The 20,491-nt window shown below is 44.0% G+C and overlaps 1 protein-coding gene across 2 annotated transcripts in view; it reads left to right on the forward strand.

Annotated features, from left to right (window-relative positions):
* Positions 1-19,757, forward strand: part of LOC139344006 (protein shisa-6) — a 66,461-nt gene extending 46,704 nt beyond the window's left edge. The window contains exons 5-8 of one of the 2 annotated variants that reach the window (XM_070981879.1): positions 9,857-9,919; positions 11,206-11,226; positions 13,045-13,173; positions 19,048-19,757. In XM_070981879.1, the coding sequence (XP_070837980.1) occupies positions 9,857-9,919; positions 11,206-11,226; positions 13,045-13,173; positions 19,048-19,643 (809 nt within the window). In that variant the 3' untranslated portion in view covers positions 19,644-19,757. The remainder of the gene's footprint in view (positions 1-9,856; positions 9,920-11,205; positions 11,227-13,044; positions 13,174-19,047) is intronic. The other variant, XM_070981880.1, reaches the window with a different exon arrangement.
* Positions 19,758-20,491: the final 734 nt, after the last annotated feature.

A 20,491-nucleotide genomic window follows, 5' to 3' on the forward strand; every position in this document is an offset into this window, starting at 1 on the left:
AGAATAAAAACTAAATAAGACAGTGGTAGGCAGGCCTTGAACAGCATGGGGTGAAGGGGTGACCCCTGGGGGACAGCAGGTGTCCTCGTCCTGTTAGAGGAGTCTTACTGGAATCACGGTGGGGTGACATCCAACCCAGTTCATCAGAAGTAAGGGGAAGGTCATTGTTAGGACAGCGTTTGTGTGACGCCCTTGTTTTCAGATGTTTAGTCGCAGTACATGTTGCTGCTGCAGTCAGAAGTGTAACTCGTCCTCAGGCGGAAAACAACATTTATTTTCCTGACATGCAGGTATGTGATGTTGTTAGGTTGCAAAATATCTTCGGGAGGAACTCGGGGTGAAAGGTTGACGAAATGAAGAAATGTTAATTATCTGACAAATCAAAAAGATGTTGATGGACTACATGTTTCATTTACCAAAATATCTGATCTCGCAGTACAACATGTTTAGACACTGGCAGAAAATCTACCACCACCGTGCCTTTAATCACAAAACACAACGAGCGAATCACCATTTAACCGACTAAACCGTCTTCCTCCAACGTTAAAGTCTTCAGTTCCCTGAACTGAAGCACAGCCGGGACTCAGGATGTGAACCCTGCTCGCTGGTGATGACTACACCGGTAAACACATCATGAGCACGAAAGCAATTTAGTAAAACAAATGTAATTTCTAGGAGACTGTGTTGCACCGTGACATGTGGCGCTTCTTGAAAGGTCGTGGCGTCGCGCCACTTGAAGCGTGCAGTGTGAGTGAAAGTGTGTCAGGATTATTACAGTACGTCAAAGGAAGCGGAGGCTCGGTCCGACCTGGGGCCAAACCGCCGACCACACACCTTTTGGCAAACACGTCACACCTGCAGCCCACCAGCAAGAGTCAGACACGTTACGGGTTCAAAAGAAGCCAGAGGCTGTTTGGGCTTGGAGCCAAAGTTTTAATGAGCAGTCAGACGGCGTACCTGTTGAGGCGCAACCTGACTGCAGGGCATGTTTGACACGAGGCTACGCAGGGTGAGCAAATGTTCTTAACACCTTCACCCAGGGGCTCCAGGCAGCGCCAATAAAAATTAAAAAGCACAGCAGGTAGAAGGAACAGAAACTTGATTATATCTTCAATTTATGAATACACAATCAAGACATTGTTGCTAGTTGTTATGAAAATTGGATTTATGGCATCTATTTAAAAAGGTCCCCCTGTTTTAAAACCGTTTGGGTTTGTCTTGACATTTCCAAAAGTCCCACTGCGCTCAGATTTTAACGAGAGCTGGCATTATCACCCGAGCGCTCATTTGAGATTCTTATGAGGGCGGTCGATATTCTGGATGACAGCACCTAATCAATTAGGCCCGCGGCCTCTCAGACAGTGTGCGGCGCTGCTGTTGCTCCGTCTCTGCTGCTGGGAAAAACAGATCTTCCTCCGTCTCTTTATGAAGTCGTATTAATCATAAGTCTCCTAATAAACACCATTAGACGAATGCAATAGTTGCGTCTCTCAACACGTAGCGGCTCACAGTGTTCAGCCGTCGTTAATTAGCATCATCATCCCCAATTGTTTGCTTGTCGCGAATGATCATTTAATTAAGTAACTTCAGATGGAGGAGCCAAATATTATGGATAGATTATAATAAGATCAGTGGCAAACGGCTCCTGCAGCGGCTTAAGGAAGCTTAACTCTGTAGGACAAGTATCAATCACATTTATATGTAAATAGATGCAATTATCTGTTGTAATCATCACACATTACTCATGAGGCAGGAGAGAGAAGGGCGCTTGTCGCTTTAATTCTGTGAAAGTGGCAGAAGTGTGAAGGAGACAAAGCCACTCAAAGACATGCAGCACTGAGCCAAGAAATGCTCCGCTGACGGAAACGGCTGTAAAATAACACCCACGTCCTCAAAGGCGCCCTGATAAAAGATTCTCTGAGCAGCACTAAAAGGCGACACACTGATGCTTCTTCCTTTTTGTTTGCTCTCTGGGAACACCAAGGTTACGTTCGCTGGATTTACAAAGAAAAATCTTCATGTTAATCACGGTTAAACAAACTCTTCTCAGTTTCCAGTATTTTCTCATCCATTCAAGTCTCCAATTTCTTACACTGCCAAAAACCAAAAATGATCTTTTCAAGTCTTTTTGTCTGTAATTTGAAGTCTTTTCTCTTAAAACAAGTGAAAATGTCTACTAATCGGCAGGCGTGCATGTTATATTCTGTGATTTTAAGGCTGATTGTGACATTTTTTATAGTATATCTGTTTTTTTTTTTTGGGTTTCATGCGTGTGATGATGAATCCAAAGAGAATAATCACTAAACGCTGCAGCTCCCCTCAGCTCTAAGGAGCATTTTAGCATCTTTCAGCTCATTGTTTCGGTTTTTATTCTCACTGCTGTCCCTCACACAGCAAACGGACACAGTTAGAGACTCAGCGTGACTTGGTGGAGACCAAAAACAGAGTTAAAAGAGAATAAATGTTGGACTTACATTCTTCATTTGGACGCAAACATTTATTTTAAATCAATGAATAATGTTGCTTCTTTGCCTTTTCATACATCCAGCAGTTTGCTGACCATTTTATCATGTATCAACGTTTAGTGTCGATGTTACGTTGATAACAATAACAATATGAAGCTAATTCAGCAGCATGAGTCCACTTGACCAGACGACATTGAAGACCTGGACGAGACTTGTCCCAGAAATGAAGCTGGACAAAGAGAATTTTTTTAAGACTCAATCACAGACAAAAAAGATTTGATTAGTTCGGTCGCAGAGATCACAAGTCTGCATACCTCACCATCCAGACACTGGAGGACTTTATTCATTATGCTGTCCTGAAGCGAGTTCCTGGAATCAGAAACTCGCCCAAAACAGACGAACCACAAAAGTCCTCATCTGTGGATAAAATGGAGGTTTTTCAGAGTGTATATTTCAGAAACATCCTTGTTTTCTTTCCTCGCCCTCCACGCTCATTCATGGCTGCCCGTTTGGCCTGCAGGCTGTGGACAGCTCCACAGTTTGTCTGCAGGAATTTAGTGTTTTTGTTAAGAAGTCACAAGGTCAGCCTGAGGGGGAAGAACAACAGGCTGTGCCTCCCCTGACTGGAAAAAGCATGTCAGGAGCGCACGATGTGCCCAGGAGCTGCGACACACAATCCCTAATCGATGAAGGAGAAATGAAGATCCTCGGCCTCGGGGGCCCTGGTGGGAAGTCGTCATGTGTAATGCCGAGCCGGTCGCCTCGCTTCTCCTGTCTCTGCTCCTCTCGGAGGGGAGGGGGGGCTGCCTGAGCCACACAATACACACCGATCTGTCGGACTCAAAGAACTGGCGACAGACGCACAAACAGGAAGACGTGAAGCGGAAACAGCCTCCATCTCTGTGGTGCTGGAGTGCACATCGGAAGCTAAACGAGGAGTTTTCTTCAGTCATTTGTTCAGGGTGAACTCGGAGTTCACTGTGAATTTTACATGAAGCACGACTGCACATCGTGTCTGATCAGCGTGTGAACTGGCGTGAACTCAAATTAGCCACATCTCAACTGGAACGCCTCCTTAAACTGAAGTGAAAGACGTAAACTTTCAGAATTAGCATTCTGCGCGCTCTTTGTTAAATGCCAACGAGCATCCGAGCTCGGCTCATAATTGCAAAGTCATTAAAAGATCTCAGTGGTAATTTTCCAGTGCGTGGTGTCCTCACAAACACTTCCTTTTCTCCTTTATTTAATCTTTTTATCATCCTGCTTATCAACAGTTCCTTTGTGCCAAACTACCAATGCAATTACGGGAAAACACGGAATGTAATTCTGGAAAATAACTTAGAGGATAATTCATTTTTGGAAGACTCTGCTGCCTTTCCCTCACACCAAACATGATAAGAAAGTTTGAAAATGCTTGGTTTGTCTTCACTTAATTGCCTCTGCCATACACTCTCTTGTGTTTGTGCCATGAGTCTTATTAAATTCTGCTTTTCAGCTTTGAAGCATCAACGTTTCATCAGGAAACTCTTCTGCAGATGTTCAAGAAGAACTGATGCAAACTTAAAACTACTTTCAGTCTTTGTCGTATGAGCTCAACAAACAGATTTAATTTGTCACATAGCTTAAAAGAAGTTTGACACACTTATGGCCATAAGTATGTGGACAGCAATGAACGCTCCGCTGAGCATGAATCTGATGAGCCTCCATGCTTCTGGTTTTAGGTTTTCCACCTGATGTTTGGGATTTGTTCCCATTCAGCCACAAAAAAAAAACCACTTCCTCTTTTATTTTAATACATTTCCAGCTCCTGGAGCAACATGCTGCCACAGACTTGACTTTAATGGGGTGTTGTTTGTGGCGTGAACGCCTCTGAAAGCCTGGCAGACGGTCAGCGTTCAGGGTGTCGGATGGGCTCTGCCTCAGCCGGTCGAGTTCTTACTGGGAGCAGTGTTTCTTTATGGACCCGGCTTGGTGCACGGGGACATTGTGTTTGTCCTTTTCCCATTGCAACATGTCAAACTGTTGCCACAAAGCTGGAAGCACATTGTGTGTCGCAGCATTAAAGCCTTATGGAGTAAACCAGGATGGTTGAAGTTCATGTATGTTTTACATTAGATTTAGATTTCTGTCACAGGTTTTCCTCTCAGCTCAGACATCGTTCAGCCTCAGTCGTCCTCTCGGATCCCTCAGTCTCTTCTCTGTTGTCTGCCTCTTTCTTCATGGAGTCCTATATTCCACGGCAAGGATAACGGCAGCTTTGTGTGATGTTACTTCTGACATATCGAAGAAGACATCAGATAAATCTGTGCTTATCCTTGTTAGTAATTCACAGACTCCGAGGAGCTCCGCCGTCGGTCCAGCTGCTGACGCTGGGTGGGGAAGGCTGAGAGGCTCGGCGCTCGTGTGGACCGAACATGTGAGAAGATGCTTTTCCAGCAGAGGCAGAAAGAGCGACTGGTCGCCAGCAGGGGATGATAGAGGAAGAGGAAGATGAGGTTGATTCATGTGCAGAGTGAGCTGAGTGCACAAAGTGGAAAATGCTACTGGGAAAGTGTGAATTTTTTAAATACCCAGTACACTGAGAAGTGCCATTAAGAGGCTCAGCTGTGTTTTATTGAAGAGAGATGTGGCGTCAACAAGAAGAAGGCAACAGGTCATGACGCACATACCGTTTTCTTTATCTGGATCTACAGAATTTTTGCATGAATGTGTTGAAGGACCTGGATTTTTCAGACAGTTTCCCAGTTGAATTATTAGAAAGTGCAATGTATAGTATCAGTATTGTCCATTGATCAGCCTTGACGAGCAGCAGACCACTGCAGCATCTGAAGCGAAAGCAGACAAACCTGCTGTGACCTGAAGATCCACAGAAACAACCTGCTGACTGAGCGCTCATCACTGCACATTCATCTGTTCACACTTGATCATTCCAGTGGGAGCTCAAAATCAAATGCATGCCGGGAACTTTAATTTCCTGACTTGTTACTCTCTGGAGCTCCTCGATTCAGGGCCGATTTGTTCAGATAGGTCTGTTCATTTCGCGGTAATGATGATGAACTGCGGCAGATGTAAACTGTCCATTCGTCAGATAGTGATGTCATTTCCTCAGATCTTCAGATTGTAAACTGTTTTGAAGGTACTGTACCTCCTTTAAGGTGGAGACACTTAAAAGCAGCACGCTCTCGTCTTCTCTCTCTCTCGCTTTCCCTCGATGTCACTCGACCACTCCCTCTCACGCATGCATATATGCACAAGGGCAAAACGAGGTGATGTGTCCCACCAGCTCCACATGGCGCTTCACACTCTGCCAGCATAATGACATAGCACGGGCTCTCTCTGTGGCCAGCGTCTGTCCGTCAGCCTCCCCAGAGCGAGGCGTTTAAAATGGATCTGGGTCACAGTGGGATCCCCTCTGTCCACCCGCCGGAACCTGGAAGCACTCGATTCATTTGCGACAGAGCTGCAGCCAATCCATGTGACACACTTTACTGTCGGCGAGAGCTGCTGCATTATGTATTAACACTTAGCAGGTATGTTATCCTCCATATACTTCACATAGTGCCGAGCTCTGTGTCAGCTGGACGTCAACGGCTCGGTGTGAATGATGAAACTGATATCTGGAAAAAGAGGAATAATTCCCCTGACGCTTCCTCCACTGTCGGAGCGTTCTGGCTTTACAGCAGCAGTTTAAAGCTTTAACATCAAAGAAAATCAGGGACTTTAGCTCCTGATGTGTCTTTTTTACATTCCTTGTAGCACTTTAATAGCTTACTTTACACACCTACATATATCACAAAAGTGTAAGTCTGGAGATATTCTGTATTTGTCCAAACAAATCTCATGAAAAGACCAAAACTAACACTGAATATATCTGCTAACAAGCCTGATAGACCTCCTTCCTCTGTGCCATAGAGCTCCATCATTGTCCAAAAACTCTGAAAAACACACAGTTGCTCCAGCTGACATGTTCCCTCATTACCATGAACACACACACACACACACACACACACACACACACACACACACACACACACACACACACACAAACCATCCTGCTGCCACAAACACTCACTGCAGCACCAAATGTGGATTCATCCACCGCTGAAAATAGTCCCCAACAAATGCTCCATTTCCTCCCGTTTGAGTAACATTTGCAATGTATGAGCTTATTCTATGTTTACAGTGTTTTAGAAGATTGTTTGTGAAGGAGCTCTGTTTTGTTGTTGGGGTTTTTTTTGTTGTTTTTTTGGAGGGGGAGTCGGAAATGATGTGCTTCAAACTTTGTGCTGACTGTTCGGTGAAGACCCCTTCATTCAACATGCCCCTGTGCACAAAGACAGGCGCATAAAGGAAAGGTATTCCAGAGGGTTAGAGCGCATTCAACAGGTCTGCATCATCTCCAGCTCCATCGCTGCATGTCTGGACCTTATGATCCCACATCAGTGTTGGACCTCACTGATGTGGCTGAGTGGAAGCGAAACCCTGCAGCAGGTTCAGCATCTGAACTGGAAACCAGAAGAGTGGAGCCTGTTATATGAGCAGATTTTGGGATTTTCAACAATCAAATGTGGGTGTAAGGTCTTGGTGTCCACATACTTTTATATAGTCCACATCTTCCACGATTTTCTGTATCATTTAAGCTCATTTACACATGTTCTGTCAGGTTAGCTGCACATGTTGTAGAAGCTGCAAATGCAGAGCGACAAACACTGGAAAGAGACTCCATCCAGATGCTGGTAGCTGTGACTTGGCATGGTGTTTTTGGGTGTTTGTGTTATAACAGAGAAATATGAGCGCGGGATATTCTCCAAACACGCCTCTCCCGATCTTGGGTTCCTCTCAGTTGTTCAGATCATCACAGCACAGATTCACCTTTTCAGGCGTCTTGTTGCATTTTCTTTGGTTCCTCTTGAGTTGTGGTGACGCTGTTCTGCGCTGACCAAACTACACTGACGCAGCAAACACTCCAGCTAAGAAATAACTGTCTTTAGTGTGAATGTGTTCTCTCTCTGCTTTGTGTTGTGTGATTGCTCACTTTCTGGGGCTGATTCATGCTTCCCTCCATCATCGAGTGCCGGGACCAGACTCCTCGGTGAAATTTACCCTCAACATAAAAAAACAATATATTTCTTCTTTTTACAGCGTGTGCTCGGTTTAGCATCAAAGTGGCTGCGAACACGAGCCATAACAATCAGATATCTGTCATAAAGGGGATAATTGGATCACGGGAATGCAAACCCTGAACCAGAGATTACCTCCATGAAAAACCATCCACGCAGGGCGATAAACTTTTGAACCTTGGTTAAACACTTGTGTTACATTTTAATGTGTGAAATTTATGAGGTAGTTGGTTTCTCGGCTGTGGAAGGAGGAAAAACTGTTTTCACAATTACACAGATAGTAAAAGGTTGTTATTTATTTGGTGCAAAACTGCTTTAATTTCAAGTTCATGGCAGGGTAATTTAGCCGAGCTTTCTGTAGCTGTTATAATTGGTCCCTTGATCAAACCTGTGTGATTGGAAAGCAGAGCACAGCTGCAGGGAGAACGGACCGAGTAACACTTGTTTTTTAATTATGGCACACAGCTACTTAAAAGCATTTAACTGCAGTCTTTACGTTCCTTGTTTTTGTGCACTGAATATCAATTTCACTTGAGATTAACAAGAAATTCCAGCACAGCATTTAAATCTGTGAGATTAATCTTTATACTGGCTTAGAGCTCAGCAAAAGTGAAATAACATTTGTCAGAAATGTCACATCCACCCGCTGGGAAGGCATCATGATTGAAATACAGACACTGATCTTTAACAAAAGCTGAACACAACCCCCCTGTTGTCAGTTCAAAGCTTTGTAACGCTCATATATGTAGTTTTAAGCCATCAGAGCTGTGTTTGTATTGTCTTAAGCACTCTCATAGGATGATAGATGAACATATTTAAATGCAAATAAGGTACAACTATCACATATTCATGTTTTGTATGCTCTGCTGTTCAAACCCACCAGACGTAATTGAATAAAAGCAATATTTTCACTCTCTGAAATTATGTGAGCTCCCGGTGCTGCTCAGTGATGGAGCTCTCAGATGATGCCGCTTTGTTCTTTAACCACTCAAACAACACATAACAATATTAGTGCAACATCAAACGACTCACTCAGAGCAAAGATGGATCACCACGAGGTGTAGCTGCCTCCGTGTTCCCGTAGAAAGAGGCTGTAATCAATCATTTTGGCAAAGCAGTGGTACGCTGTGGATTCCGTCAAACGGAAGAAACGCTCACAGTCCCACAACTGAGCCGTGACAGTTTAGCGCTCGTCTGAGACACACCGAACAAATCAAAGCTCCCGTATCAGGGGAAACAGCAAACACTGAGTGGACAGGAGGGAAAAGCTGACTTATGCTTGAGTTTTGCTTGTGTGGAACTCACACAGGGACTATCTTTAAAAGTCATTCTGGAGAAAGATTGATGTTTGAACTCAACAGCCAAACAAATACTTCAGCAGCTGCATCCTCCGAATTCATGGACATGCAGCCAACATACAGAGAGGGCGAGAGGGCAGCGCACCAGCTCCAGACCCACATGCTACCAGAGCTAACGTCACTGCAACAGCACACCTCAGTAAACTACATGCACATCACAAATTTTACATGTGAAAAACGCTGGCGAATGGCTCGCAGCTCTCGGACTGTTGTGCGGAGCCACATTGTTTCCCGTGTACAGATCCAGGCCTGTGTTCGAACACAGGCTTTTATTTTTCAGCACAGCTAGCTGACGGTAAGGAGATAACTGCTGAATTTGACAGCAAGTGTATTGGATTACAAAGACTCAACCACCTTTAAAAAAGGTCCGGATCCCAAAACACATTTTTTACCCAATTGCCCAGGATGACGCAGCAAAAGGTGTGAGGATTACAAGGCAGGACAAGGTTATTTATTTATCACTTTACCTGCAAGTTCTAACTGACTGGTGGGGAGTCCCAGGCATTTATCCTCTTGCAGGATCAGCGACCCACCCGGCTATCATGTGAGTTGTTAGGGTCGCATGAGTCATGGCACCAGTCAGTTAGAACTAAAGAAGGCTCTTGGATGAGAGGCGAAACGTCTTCTAGGACCACCGAGCCCAGTTGCCTTTGGAAAGCACTTACAATTACGGTGCCTACAAATGGTCAAACTGTTGAATTGTGTGTTCATCAAGTAAACTTCTGGGGTGTTCGGGGTTGCAGAATCTCAAAGATAGGTGGTATTACCGGATACCACAAAGGTCAAGAGGTACAATAAGCTTCTGTTGATTCACTGAGCGTTAAGCACTAAGAAGCCTGATGACATGTCTGATTTTCTTCTCGTCACGTGAATCTGTCGTGTTGAAATTAACGCTGTGTTCTTTTTACAATAGGAAACCACCACCATGACTACCAGCACAGCCACCTGGATCTCACCATGCTCACACCTAAGATGGGTAAGAAAACACAGTAATTTAGCCCTGAAAGGTCCAGTGTGGAGGACTTAGTGGGATCTATTGGCAGAGAGGGAATATAAGATTCGCAATTACCATTTCATTAGTGTTTAATCACCTGAAAATAAGAGTTGTTGTGTTTTCATTAGATTAGGATGACCTCTTTATATCTACAGAGGGAGCTCGCCCTGTTGCACCGCCATGTTTCTACAGCAGTCCAGAACAGACAAACCAATCACTGGGTCTAGAGAGGCTTTTTTACATTGAAGTGAAGGCCAGAGATGGAGGATGAGGAGAAAGATATTCAGCTGGTTGCGATCTGCAAGCTCACTGCACTAAATCCTACACAGTGGACCTTTAACATGAGCTGTGGCGTGAAAACACACGATATGCATGCCAGAAAAATAACAAAATCTCACCTTTCTGTGTCTTTTCAATGCTAAAATGTAAGTCTCTCTTATTCAAACAAGACAATTGACCTGACTTGACTCTCCAAAACGATGTGCTTTATTATCTGTCTCTAAATGAAAGTAAGCCAAACAAACCGTCTGATAGCCTATTTCATTTCCAAGGACAAAAGTATATCTTTCGGAGGGAAATTAAAATCTGAGGAACCGATAACGAAGTCCTCGGAGAAAAATGAAAAGCAAAAAGTGTTTGATAATCAAAAGATCATCTGAGCAGTTTGCTGAAGTTATTGAAAGCTCAATTACTGTTACTGCATCCCATCTATTTCTCTAAATGTAATTTTCTGTGAAAGGAGAGCAGCTTTGAGTATGGAATTACTGAACGCTCCTGCGTCTGTAATGAAATGAAACACTGTGATTAAAGAGGGAATCAGGCCTTACTTTATACAAAAAAACACCCTCCGTGATTCTAAAAACTGCCGAGGTCGATGTTTTGTGTCAGTGTTTGCGGCTTAAAGCTGAGAGATCGTCACTGAGTCATTGTACAAACTTTTCCAGCGTTAATGGAGTGCCGGTCCACATTCTGCCCGTGCTTGTCTGCCTCTTAAACAGGACGGCCTTTTCACCGGGAAAATGGGTTTCAAAAGTACTTTCAGCACCGGGAAAGCCCTTCAAACAACGCTTTGGAAGTCTATTTAGCTTCCGACGAGGGTCATGGCTGTTTTGCATAATTCAAGAGTTTCCAGTTTGGACTTTGTGTTAACGCTCGGCAGCATTTCTGCAGTATTGGCTTTGAGCAAGCTCCAGTATGGGAGGTTTGGTTGAAACGCACTGTGCACATTGATTGTTATTGATCCTTTCTTTCTCACTTGGATTTGTTAGCCCACAGACAAATGAGATATGGTAAGTAATACACATACACATGGTGCTTATGTGTATTTTTTCCCACCTTTTCTTCCACATATATCACGTAGAGATCAAGTTTTTTTACCTGCACACTGGGGGTCATTTCTTATTCTCCTTTTTCTTGCTTGTGTATTTTTTGCAGTCTCAAAACTTCACGCCGCTGCATTACAACCCATGACCTTTAGTCCAATCGTAAAATCTGTTCTTCACATATTATTTTTCCTATTTCACTTCACCTAACCGGCTCTATCTTCCCCACACACATGCCGACACACCCTTTCCAACTCAGTGAATGTCTCCCCTCTACACCATATGTTCCTTGGTGTTGTGTGTCCCTGTCCTCCTTGCTGCAGTAGTTGCCCCGTGCTATTTTTAAATCCAGCACCAGAGTCCCTGCCCGTATCCCAGCCCTCCCCACCCGCTGCGCCTCCTGACCCATGACTGGGCGTCCCAAATACTGAAGCCGCAGGAGCTCCACGCAGTGCAGGGAGCCTTAATGGTGCCACACATATCACTGATACCAGAAAGTAAACTGCTGAAGGTATTTGTCACAGCCGCTTCGATGATGCTAACAGATGTGCTACAAGTCTAAATATATAATATTCATAACCTTGAAATGCCTGGAGGGACAGTCTCCAGACTCACCTAAAAAAACACTTTATTCGGATGTTTCTAGAAACAGTTTCTGCCTCCTTCATCAGTTCATCCCAGAATGTTAGCTCTTACTTTAAACACTTAACTCAAAGGTCAGTAGAAGACCTAAAAAACACACCTGTTTAAGCAACGTAACAGGATCCCAGGGTTGTTGACGTGGCTCTACGCTGATGCCTCACAGACGCCTCCTGGTGGTTGTTCGTGCAAATAGCTGTTGTCCCAAAAAGCGTGATCGCCAAATTTTGTTTCTGCAAACGTAGACGTAAACACAGAGGCAGAAACAGAGCACCAGGACTCAACTGGACACGGATATAACCGAAATTCGTATCAGCAGGTTATTAAAGACAACCGCCACCTTAACGTCTCCAAACGACACCTGTGGACGTTTTCTCACGTCAAAGCCGAAAAGCATGTTCCAACCTTGACTGTGATCTTAATGTGCAGTAAAGTTGCTAACAAAGTCAGCGTGAGGACACAGCAGAGCGTGAACAGATGGGGATGTGACTTAGTCAGCAGAAATTTAGGGGAAGACATCCTCCCACTAGTTGGACTCCTTAAAACTTTGGACTTGGCACAAATTCAGTTTAATGACGCGATTTTTTTAAAGGAGACAGGAGGTCAATATCAGATCTGTGTGGAGCGATGAAGAGGCTGTAAGCTTCCTCACAATAATACATGAAACAAATGTAAATACACGCCCGTCATGTTTCCTGCCTTTAATGACATCGTCTCACTGTGTCCTCTAATGCTTTAATGGCACCGACTGGAAAATTAACACATTCACGTTTCACATTTTCTCCTAGCTAGGTAAGAATTTTCTTCACATTTGGTCACCTTTAGAGGTAAATACTGACAAATTAAAGTGGCTCCCTGCCTGCAGCCGTGCCTTTTTAAAGCCTCAACACACGACTGTCCAATCTGAAACAAATAAAATCAAACTGTCGTGCATCTTCGCGCCTCTTTAGCTGTTGTTCCCCTAAACCCAAAGACCTCCAGCGCCTCCACCAGGGTGTCACCTGAAGTCTTCCTCAGTCCACAGTTGTCACTACATCACATCTGCCTCCCCTTCTCTCCTCCAGTAAAGACTCCCAGTGTTAACCCATCTTTCTGACTGACTGTACACTGACTGCAGCGCACCGCTTCCTCCCCTGTCCCCTGTAGAGAGACCCCAGCGGATGAACAACATCCTGACCTCAGCCACGGAGCCCTACGACCTGTCCCTCTCCAGATCCTTCCAGAACCTCAGCCATCTGCCGCCCTCCTACGAGCTGGCCCTCAAGTCTGACTTAAGTAAATACTCCTCTTCCCTCCACAGATTAAGTAGGTGGTCCTTCATTCGTCCTTCGTCACCGTGTCCTGCTTGATGCATTAAAAAAAGACGGGGAATGACGTCACCCTCGTGCCCCGTGCATTAAAGGGTCGCCGCATTCGCCACGTCTGGCCTGATGAAACATCTGAATGTCCATTACAGAGACTTGCTTCATGATAAGTATCTCCAGATGTTTGGTGGCTCATCATGCAGATCGGCCTCTCGCTTTTTCACCTTTTTAGGGAAATAAACTTCTTAAAATGCATGACAACGCGCTGCAGCCTCCATACTCATTCCCATCGACTCATCTATCGGCCCATCGACTGACATCTAATTGGCGTGTAATTTGGCTCCAGCTGCAGCCCATGTCATGTTGCTAATGTCTCTTAATGACATATTAAGAGCAGGTTTTTTTTTTTTTTCAGCTGAACGGCTTCTGTACGCCAACAAGATGGCGCTTTAATATCCCGGCAATGCTACAGTTCATTATCTTCGCTGTGACATTTTCAGCTCGATGATGACGTGGATGCATGCCTCCTATGCTTTAGATTAGCTGCACGTGTCCTGTGTTCATTCAGATTTCCTTTTATTGATTTATCCTTAATTAAACCAGAGAGTCTCTTGAGATCTTTACATTTTAATGCATTATAGTAACAACCACACTTTAATTAATTTACAGAATCCACATATAGCACAGTTGGGACATGTTTATCTTAAATTATTACAAAGTCAGTGTGTTCAGTATTAAAAATGCAGTTTTGGCAAATTAAGAGCAGACTGTGGGGACACTGAGGACGATCATGTAAAGCATTTTATGGAGGTATTTACCAAGAAAGGCCTTCAAGATGAAAAGATGCCCATGAATGTTATGTTTGGGATCCGACATTCAAACACATTTAGCTGTTTGGTTCGGTTCGTTTCGGCTGATTTGAAAGCTTCCAAACGAGCTCTGGTGCAGATCAAACAACCAGAATCAGAGACAAGAAGTCGGTTTCCCTCTGTGCACTTCAGCAGCTCCTCATTAAAAGGAAGTGAAGCACATTAACTGTCAAACTAACCTCTCGCCCGTAATGTTTAGTTTTTGTCCTGTTTCATCAGTTCAACACACTGAAAGTCAAGTCTCTATTAATAATCGTCCAGCAGAGGACATAAATATGTACAAGAAGCATTAAAGTGCTGCTTGACTTGCTGTCAGTCACCAGAATTAGATTTTTCAACATGCATCCATATAGTGCCAATGATGCAGGGTGAGGCTGTCCAATCAGTGAGTCCGTATGACTTCCTCTTTTTACTCCTGTTTTGCATTTCTTTCCTTGCAGATAAAATGTTCCTAAAAATGAGTTAAATCGGAACAAAAACCTTATTTTGGGAAATTTAACGTGTCGTACTGCCAACGTCTATCTTTTAAAGAGTAATGTTATGCAGTCTTTTCCTTTGAACAGAATGGACATTATTTAGTCATAAATCCATTTTTTGGGGTGTTTAGATTTAATAAGTCGAATCATATGCAGGTCTGCAGTATGATGGAGTGAAAGCATTTAGAGGTAAAACGTCTGTTTCCTCCATCTGAATGTTCTGTTTGGATAATATGAAAAGCAGTTTTTATCTCCTCTGTTTCAAACTGATGTCGAGCTCTGGAGGATTTTACAAACGTCCAGGAACAAAACATTTATGAGAAATATTTTATAAAATCCACCATTTTCAGTTGACGACTTCCACCTCAGATCCTCCACTTGAGACCATCCATTTTTCATGCGTCAGCTTTGGAAACGAGGCGCTCTCAGAGTGATGAGCTCATGGACCCAGCGTCTGAAAACTCCTGTAAAACAGTGAACTAATGAAAAGGCACGTTTTTACCTTCAGACGTCTTTTTAACACACTCCAGTAAACAGACATTGAATACGTGCTGCTTAGCGTGCCGTCATATTGCCTATTTGTCAGTCGAGTGAAAGCACGACAGTGGAAACAGACCATTTGCTTGCTAGTGTATTATGTTGTGAGTTATCACATTTAACAGATTTGTTGACAGTAAATCTTTTCTAAAAACATTTGCTGTCGCCTGAAGGAGCTGTTCTGGGTTTACATTGATTTATCAGTGGAAACACTGCAGAAGCTGTTATCCAGAGTACTTGTGCTGGACTTTTTCTTCAGAGCATTATGTGCAGGAATGAATTCAGAGCGCAGCAGATTTTCAAATTGCAATGCAGTTGCAGTGAACACTAGAACAGCGAATGCACCATTCGCCGTCCTTGACTCTTAAGAGGAGTTAGACACTGAGAGAAAGCCATTTACAGTGAACGTGTTATTGGTTGTGCAATAGAAAAACATGCATCGGTGCAGCTCCTTTCAGCGCACTCAACATTCTTCTTTTATACGTTTGCCTTTTCTCTCCCTTATCAACTCAGGGCTTTGCTCTTATCTCGCTGGAGCCTTGTACACACAGAAAATCACAGAGATGAATCACGGCCGACTACAAAGAGGCTTTTCGAATTTGAGACAGGAGCCCTGCGGAATTTGTCAAATGAGCGAGCGAAGTCGTCCCTTGAAGAAAGCCCTTCCACTCAGAAAAAAAAAATTAAATCGTTGGTTCAAGCATGAGTGAGGTCTTTGGAAACAAGCCTAAAAGTAATATAATTACTTACTATTTTAATTAAAACATCTGGAGAGATGATGATGACTAAATTGAATTAGTGTGGTTTATTTAAATGGCAGCGTGTGTGTGTGTGTGTGTGTGTGTGTGTGTGTGTGTGTGTGTGTGTGTGTGTGTGTGTGTGTGTGTGTGTGTGTGTGCGTGGCTTCCTTCCCATCGTCCTTCAGTGGCGTCAACGAGGCAGAGACGGAGGACGCTGCTCTGAAGTAACCGCCTCAGCTCCTCCAAGGAGGCTGCAATTCGGCTCTGTTGCCTCACCTTAATCGACCTAAAAGGGATCAAAACACTTTTCAGAACAAACGAGTCACCTTTAGTCTTTGCCTGAAAGAAAAAAGCAAACGATATTGCCGCGTTTACCCCCTTAATTTCACCGCTCCTGCTCCAGACCTCCCTAAAGATCACTTTATAATTGATGTTCCACCAGTTTCACAGGTTTTAGTGCATTATATGATTACAGGCTTCTGTGATCAATAGCTGACACATAAATATACTGGCTATATTGAATCTAATCTCGCAGAGTGGGAGCTGGGGTTTAATTAGCTGTTGTTAGCAATTTCCTGTGTTTGTAGCTCCGCTCCACGTTTGGGACCCTTTAGCCTCTCGCAATCATGTTAATTGTAAAGTTCTGCATTTTATCGGCGGCGCAGAGATGAGATCAAGCAATATGCAACGCCCCTGTTAAATCATTTCAGTCACTTAAAGTGTAAACAGTGTAACAAGTGTACACTCGTAAAACACAGGTCTTAAATCAAGTGCTGCTGAAGGCAGTTCGAGAGGAAGAGGAAGGGCGTTTGTAGCTGGGCTCTCTGTTTACGTGTTGTACTTTTCCACAGCTCTTTTTCCATTGGTACAACAGCAGAGTCATGTCATACTCACCGCTCTTCAGCTCAAGTGTCTCCTTTTAACAGAAACACTGTTTTCATTCAGTAATCACTTCCAGTGGCTTGTACTTCACTGCTTTCAGTGGATGTGAGCAGTTTCCAGCAGGTCAATAAGCACAATCTGTCCACTTCCTAAGCTTTTATTTTGTAGGAAATGTGCGCATACTGAATTTTCTAACAACAGACCGCCTCTCCATTTCCTGTATGTGATGCTTTTGTCCTGTCAGTGTACCTAACTCCACCTTCTAGGCTTTTAATTTGAAATATTTGCAAGCGTTAAGTTTCAGATTAGACTTGACATAAAATAGTGAATGCAAACAGTATGACATTTGATCTTTACTTGTTTGTGTCAACCATTTTATTTAAGAATTCACTGTATTCACTGTATGTGTCTTTCCTGCTCATAGGAGGACATCATACACTCCTGCCACATTAACATTTGAGTCTACAATCACTGCAGATCTCTCGAAGAGACTGGACACTCCAGTTTGACCTATTAATGGAGCTATGGGCCACGGTTTGTCGATTGTATACTTGTAGCCCCTGGTTGAGTTTGGTTGACATTTTCTGCCATAATGTCACATCTAACTGAACCCTTCAGGGAAAAATGCTGGAGCACATCGCCACAGGCCAGAGTTGGGCCTCCTTCATTAGGAATGCACACAGTGGTGGACATGAAAACCCTCATGGAGGGACAATAAGGTGACCTTCTGTATGCAGGCATGACATCTCTCCCAGAGAGCCAAGCATCCAGACAAACAATTCCCATCATCCCTCTTCTCCACGAGTCGCTGAAGCATGAGATGGTCCTGAAACGGCCATTCGACCTCTGTGTTCAGCAGTAATTAACTGCTGCAGAGGTAATGACCCCTCAGCCACAACAGTTAATCAGAGAGCTTCTGTGGTAGCGTCCCCCTGTGTGCCAGCGCTGCCAGAAGCAGGTAGATAAAGGTCTGTGGGAGCTGATCGCCGCCTGTGGTTAATATAGCCCTAAATGACTTTACCATTAAGAGCTCTCTGGCAGAGGAATTAAACAACCGGTTGCCCGTTCAGGCACAACCAGCTCATGAATCGTCGGGGCAGGCTGATGAGTCCTCTCCACACTAACGGACAACTCCACTGATGAGGTGCTGTCCTGTTTTCATGAAGAAAAAGGACAAAACAATCCAAACAGTCTGAATAGGTCTACTGTGTTGATTACTATTATCATCTCATCCCTTCAACAGCAGCCAGCAGGTGGAGGACGAATATAATGGAGACTAATGTGTCAGCAGTTTCCTCTCTAATGCTTTTCAGCCACACTCATCCAATCAGTGTGTTTAAACATGAGGGCGACTCTTTCTTTGATTCAATTAACCTAAATCTTAGGTTGATAAATGCCTCAACAGTTGGCTTGTGCTTGTGCAAGCATGGGTTATTCCCAAATGGCCAATCAAACAAATTGCCACAGTGACACCTTCCCAGAGCTGTAAAATCATGTCCGTGAGTATTATGAACCTTTGTCCAGTGTTCTGGCATCTGATAAGCCTTTAAACACATCAATCTGTGCTCAAAGTGGATTTCCTGGGTCATATTTCATTGCCTCACCTTGAACAACACGTCCCCATCAGCAAAGCCCAGTAAATTGCTTTAACACAGGGTTGTTTTTGCTCTTAATCCTCCCTTAGACCGGCAGGCCGAGGCCTCCCAGTAATGGGTTTTCAGTTGATCATCTTGTGACACAACCTTTGATATTGCCTGAATCCACACAACCACAGCTACAATAAGGAGCTTCCTCCCAGCTGGGCATCAAGTCCTGAGGCTGGCCAGAGACCTTTTCTGGAGGTTATAAAGAATATGTGTGCCACTGGAAATCGGGAAAGTGCTGAATTTCTGGGAGACTGTATCTGAACACAACATTAAAAAATCTCTCCAAAGCCTTGTGGTCCTACAGGGCCCATTCAACAAAAGAGATTGAGGATTCAAACAGTGACGTCACTTTTCACATCGTTGCTTGCAAACTGCGGATGAATTAAAGTCCTACAGAGGTCTTGCATGATATTGCATGGTTTGCAACAATGTTTGTTTTGATTAGTGAAGTGCGTCCAGATTTGCAGGAGATGAAAATCTCTTTTGCCGCAAACTTGCAACTTGTATGCTGCAAATTTGGTGAAATGGGCTCCTGGTACTTCTGTGTCATGACCCTCCCTTCAGATATTTCGTGGTCCAGGTCTGTACTTGTTTTGAATGCTCCAGGGTTGTGAGTTGTGGTCTTGAATAGAATTTGAGGAGATGCAGGAATCACTAACTCTCTCTCTGATCACCTTCATCCTCTTGCTCCTCAGGTGATAAAGACATTGATGAGTACTACTCGAGGAAGCATCATCATTCTGACTTTGTCGGCCAGGGAACGACCCACATGGTGAAGCTGAACACAGATCACCAGCAGCGGCAGCGTCCCCGCCGAGTCCAGAGGGCCATGTCCCAGGACCACGTCCTGTCACCTCCCAGGACGCCGCGTCGCGGGGACTACGGTTTGTCTTCGTATGGTGTCATGGCGGCCGCTGCGTACAGCAGCAGCCGGCACCTGTCAGAGGAGCAGCTACTGTCAGCAGACCGCCTCCACTCCCAGGATCCCTTGCTGTCTCCGGCAATGAGGCGTGACAAGTTCCGGGAGAAGGCGATGGCGCGGGCCATGTCTCACGCCGACATGCTGATGCCCATCACGCCTGTCATGGACCGCCACAAGATGACCAAGATGCACTCTCAGCCCAGTGCCTCTAACGACTCCTACAACACGCTGACGGTCAACCACCAAGCAACGACGTCTAAGAGGCAGGCGTTTGCCTCCCGACGAACACACACGGTGGACCACCTACAGTACATTCCCGGCCACCACCACACATACCGCACTGCCAGTAAGAACGAGGTAACTGTTTAACCGCAGAAAGGTTCGCTGAAGGATTCCTGAGACACACCACGGACAGAAAACTCCAAAATCAGCAAGTCTCCTCAGCAGAGGTCTTCTGTCTCCTCAATAAAACAACCTCCTACATTAAAACTCTTCCTGCTTTTTAGCACAAGCTTCCTGTGTCATCCTGGGTCACTAGAATCAACCCCGGCAAAGACGTTTCTCTCTTAGAGCATCATAAGGGCTTTGCGTCTTGACACAAAGAGGGATCCTTCATGTCAGACATTTGACAGTGTGAAGAAAATATTTTTTAAACTGGACACGTGACTGGAAGGGAATTGTATCAACTTTATAAATATATAAATATATTATATTTACTATTTGTATTTTCAGTCCTTGTTATAGCTTTAGAGATTATCATTGACTGATGTAAGCACTTCAAGTGGTGCCTCTTAAAATTGTCCCATTTCAACGATGAAGTGGATTTGTGGGTTAAAAAGCACAATTACTGAATTCCCTTTTTTTTCTTTGGTTTATTTTACTCTTCTTCTTTGGTAAATGGCCAGAACATATCAGCTTATTAGTGAAAACAGAGGCTATTTCTGTTGCATACAATAGATGATTGTAAATAGGCTATATTAGCAGCATTAAAACAAGAAAAGCTGGCCCTTTGGCATTATGTTCTGTTTTGTTTTTCTCCCACCTGGAATCTGTCATGGATTCCCAATTAATAATTTAATTTTAGATAAGGCAAAGATCCCACATTAATATTATTTCCACAGATGTCTGCAAAATATGTGGATGTAATATGTATATGGATTGTATTTTTTCTTTTTCTTTTTTTTACTGTGCTTGTAGCATAGACTGATCGTGTATTA

The sequence above is a fragment of the Chaetodon trifascialis genome, chromosome 15, assembly GCF_039877785.1.
Source record: "Chaetodon trifascialis isolate fChaTrf1 chromosome 15, fChaTrf1.hap1, whole genome shotgun sequence".
NCBI classification, from domain to species: domain Eukaryota; kingdom Metazoa; phylum Chordata; class Actinopteri; order Chaetodontiformes; family Chaetodontidae; genus Chaetodon; species Chaetodon trifascialis.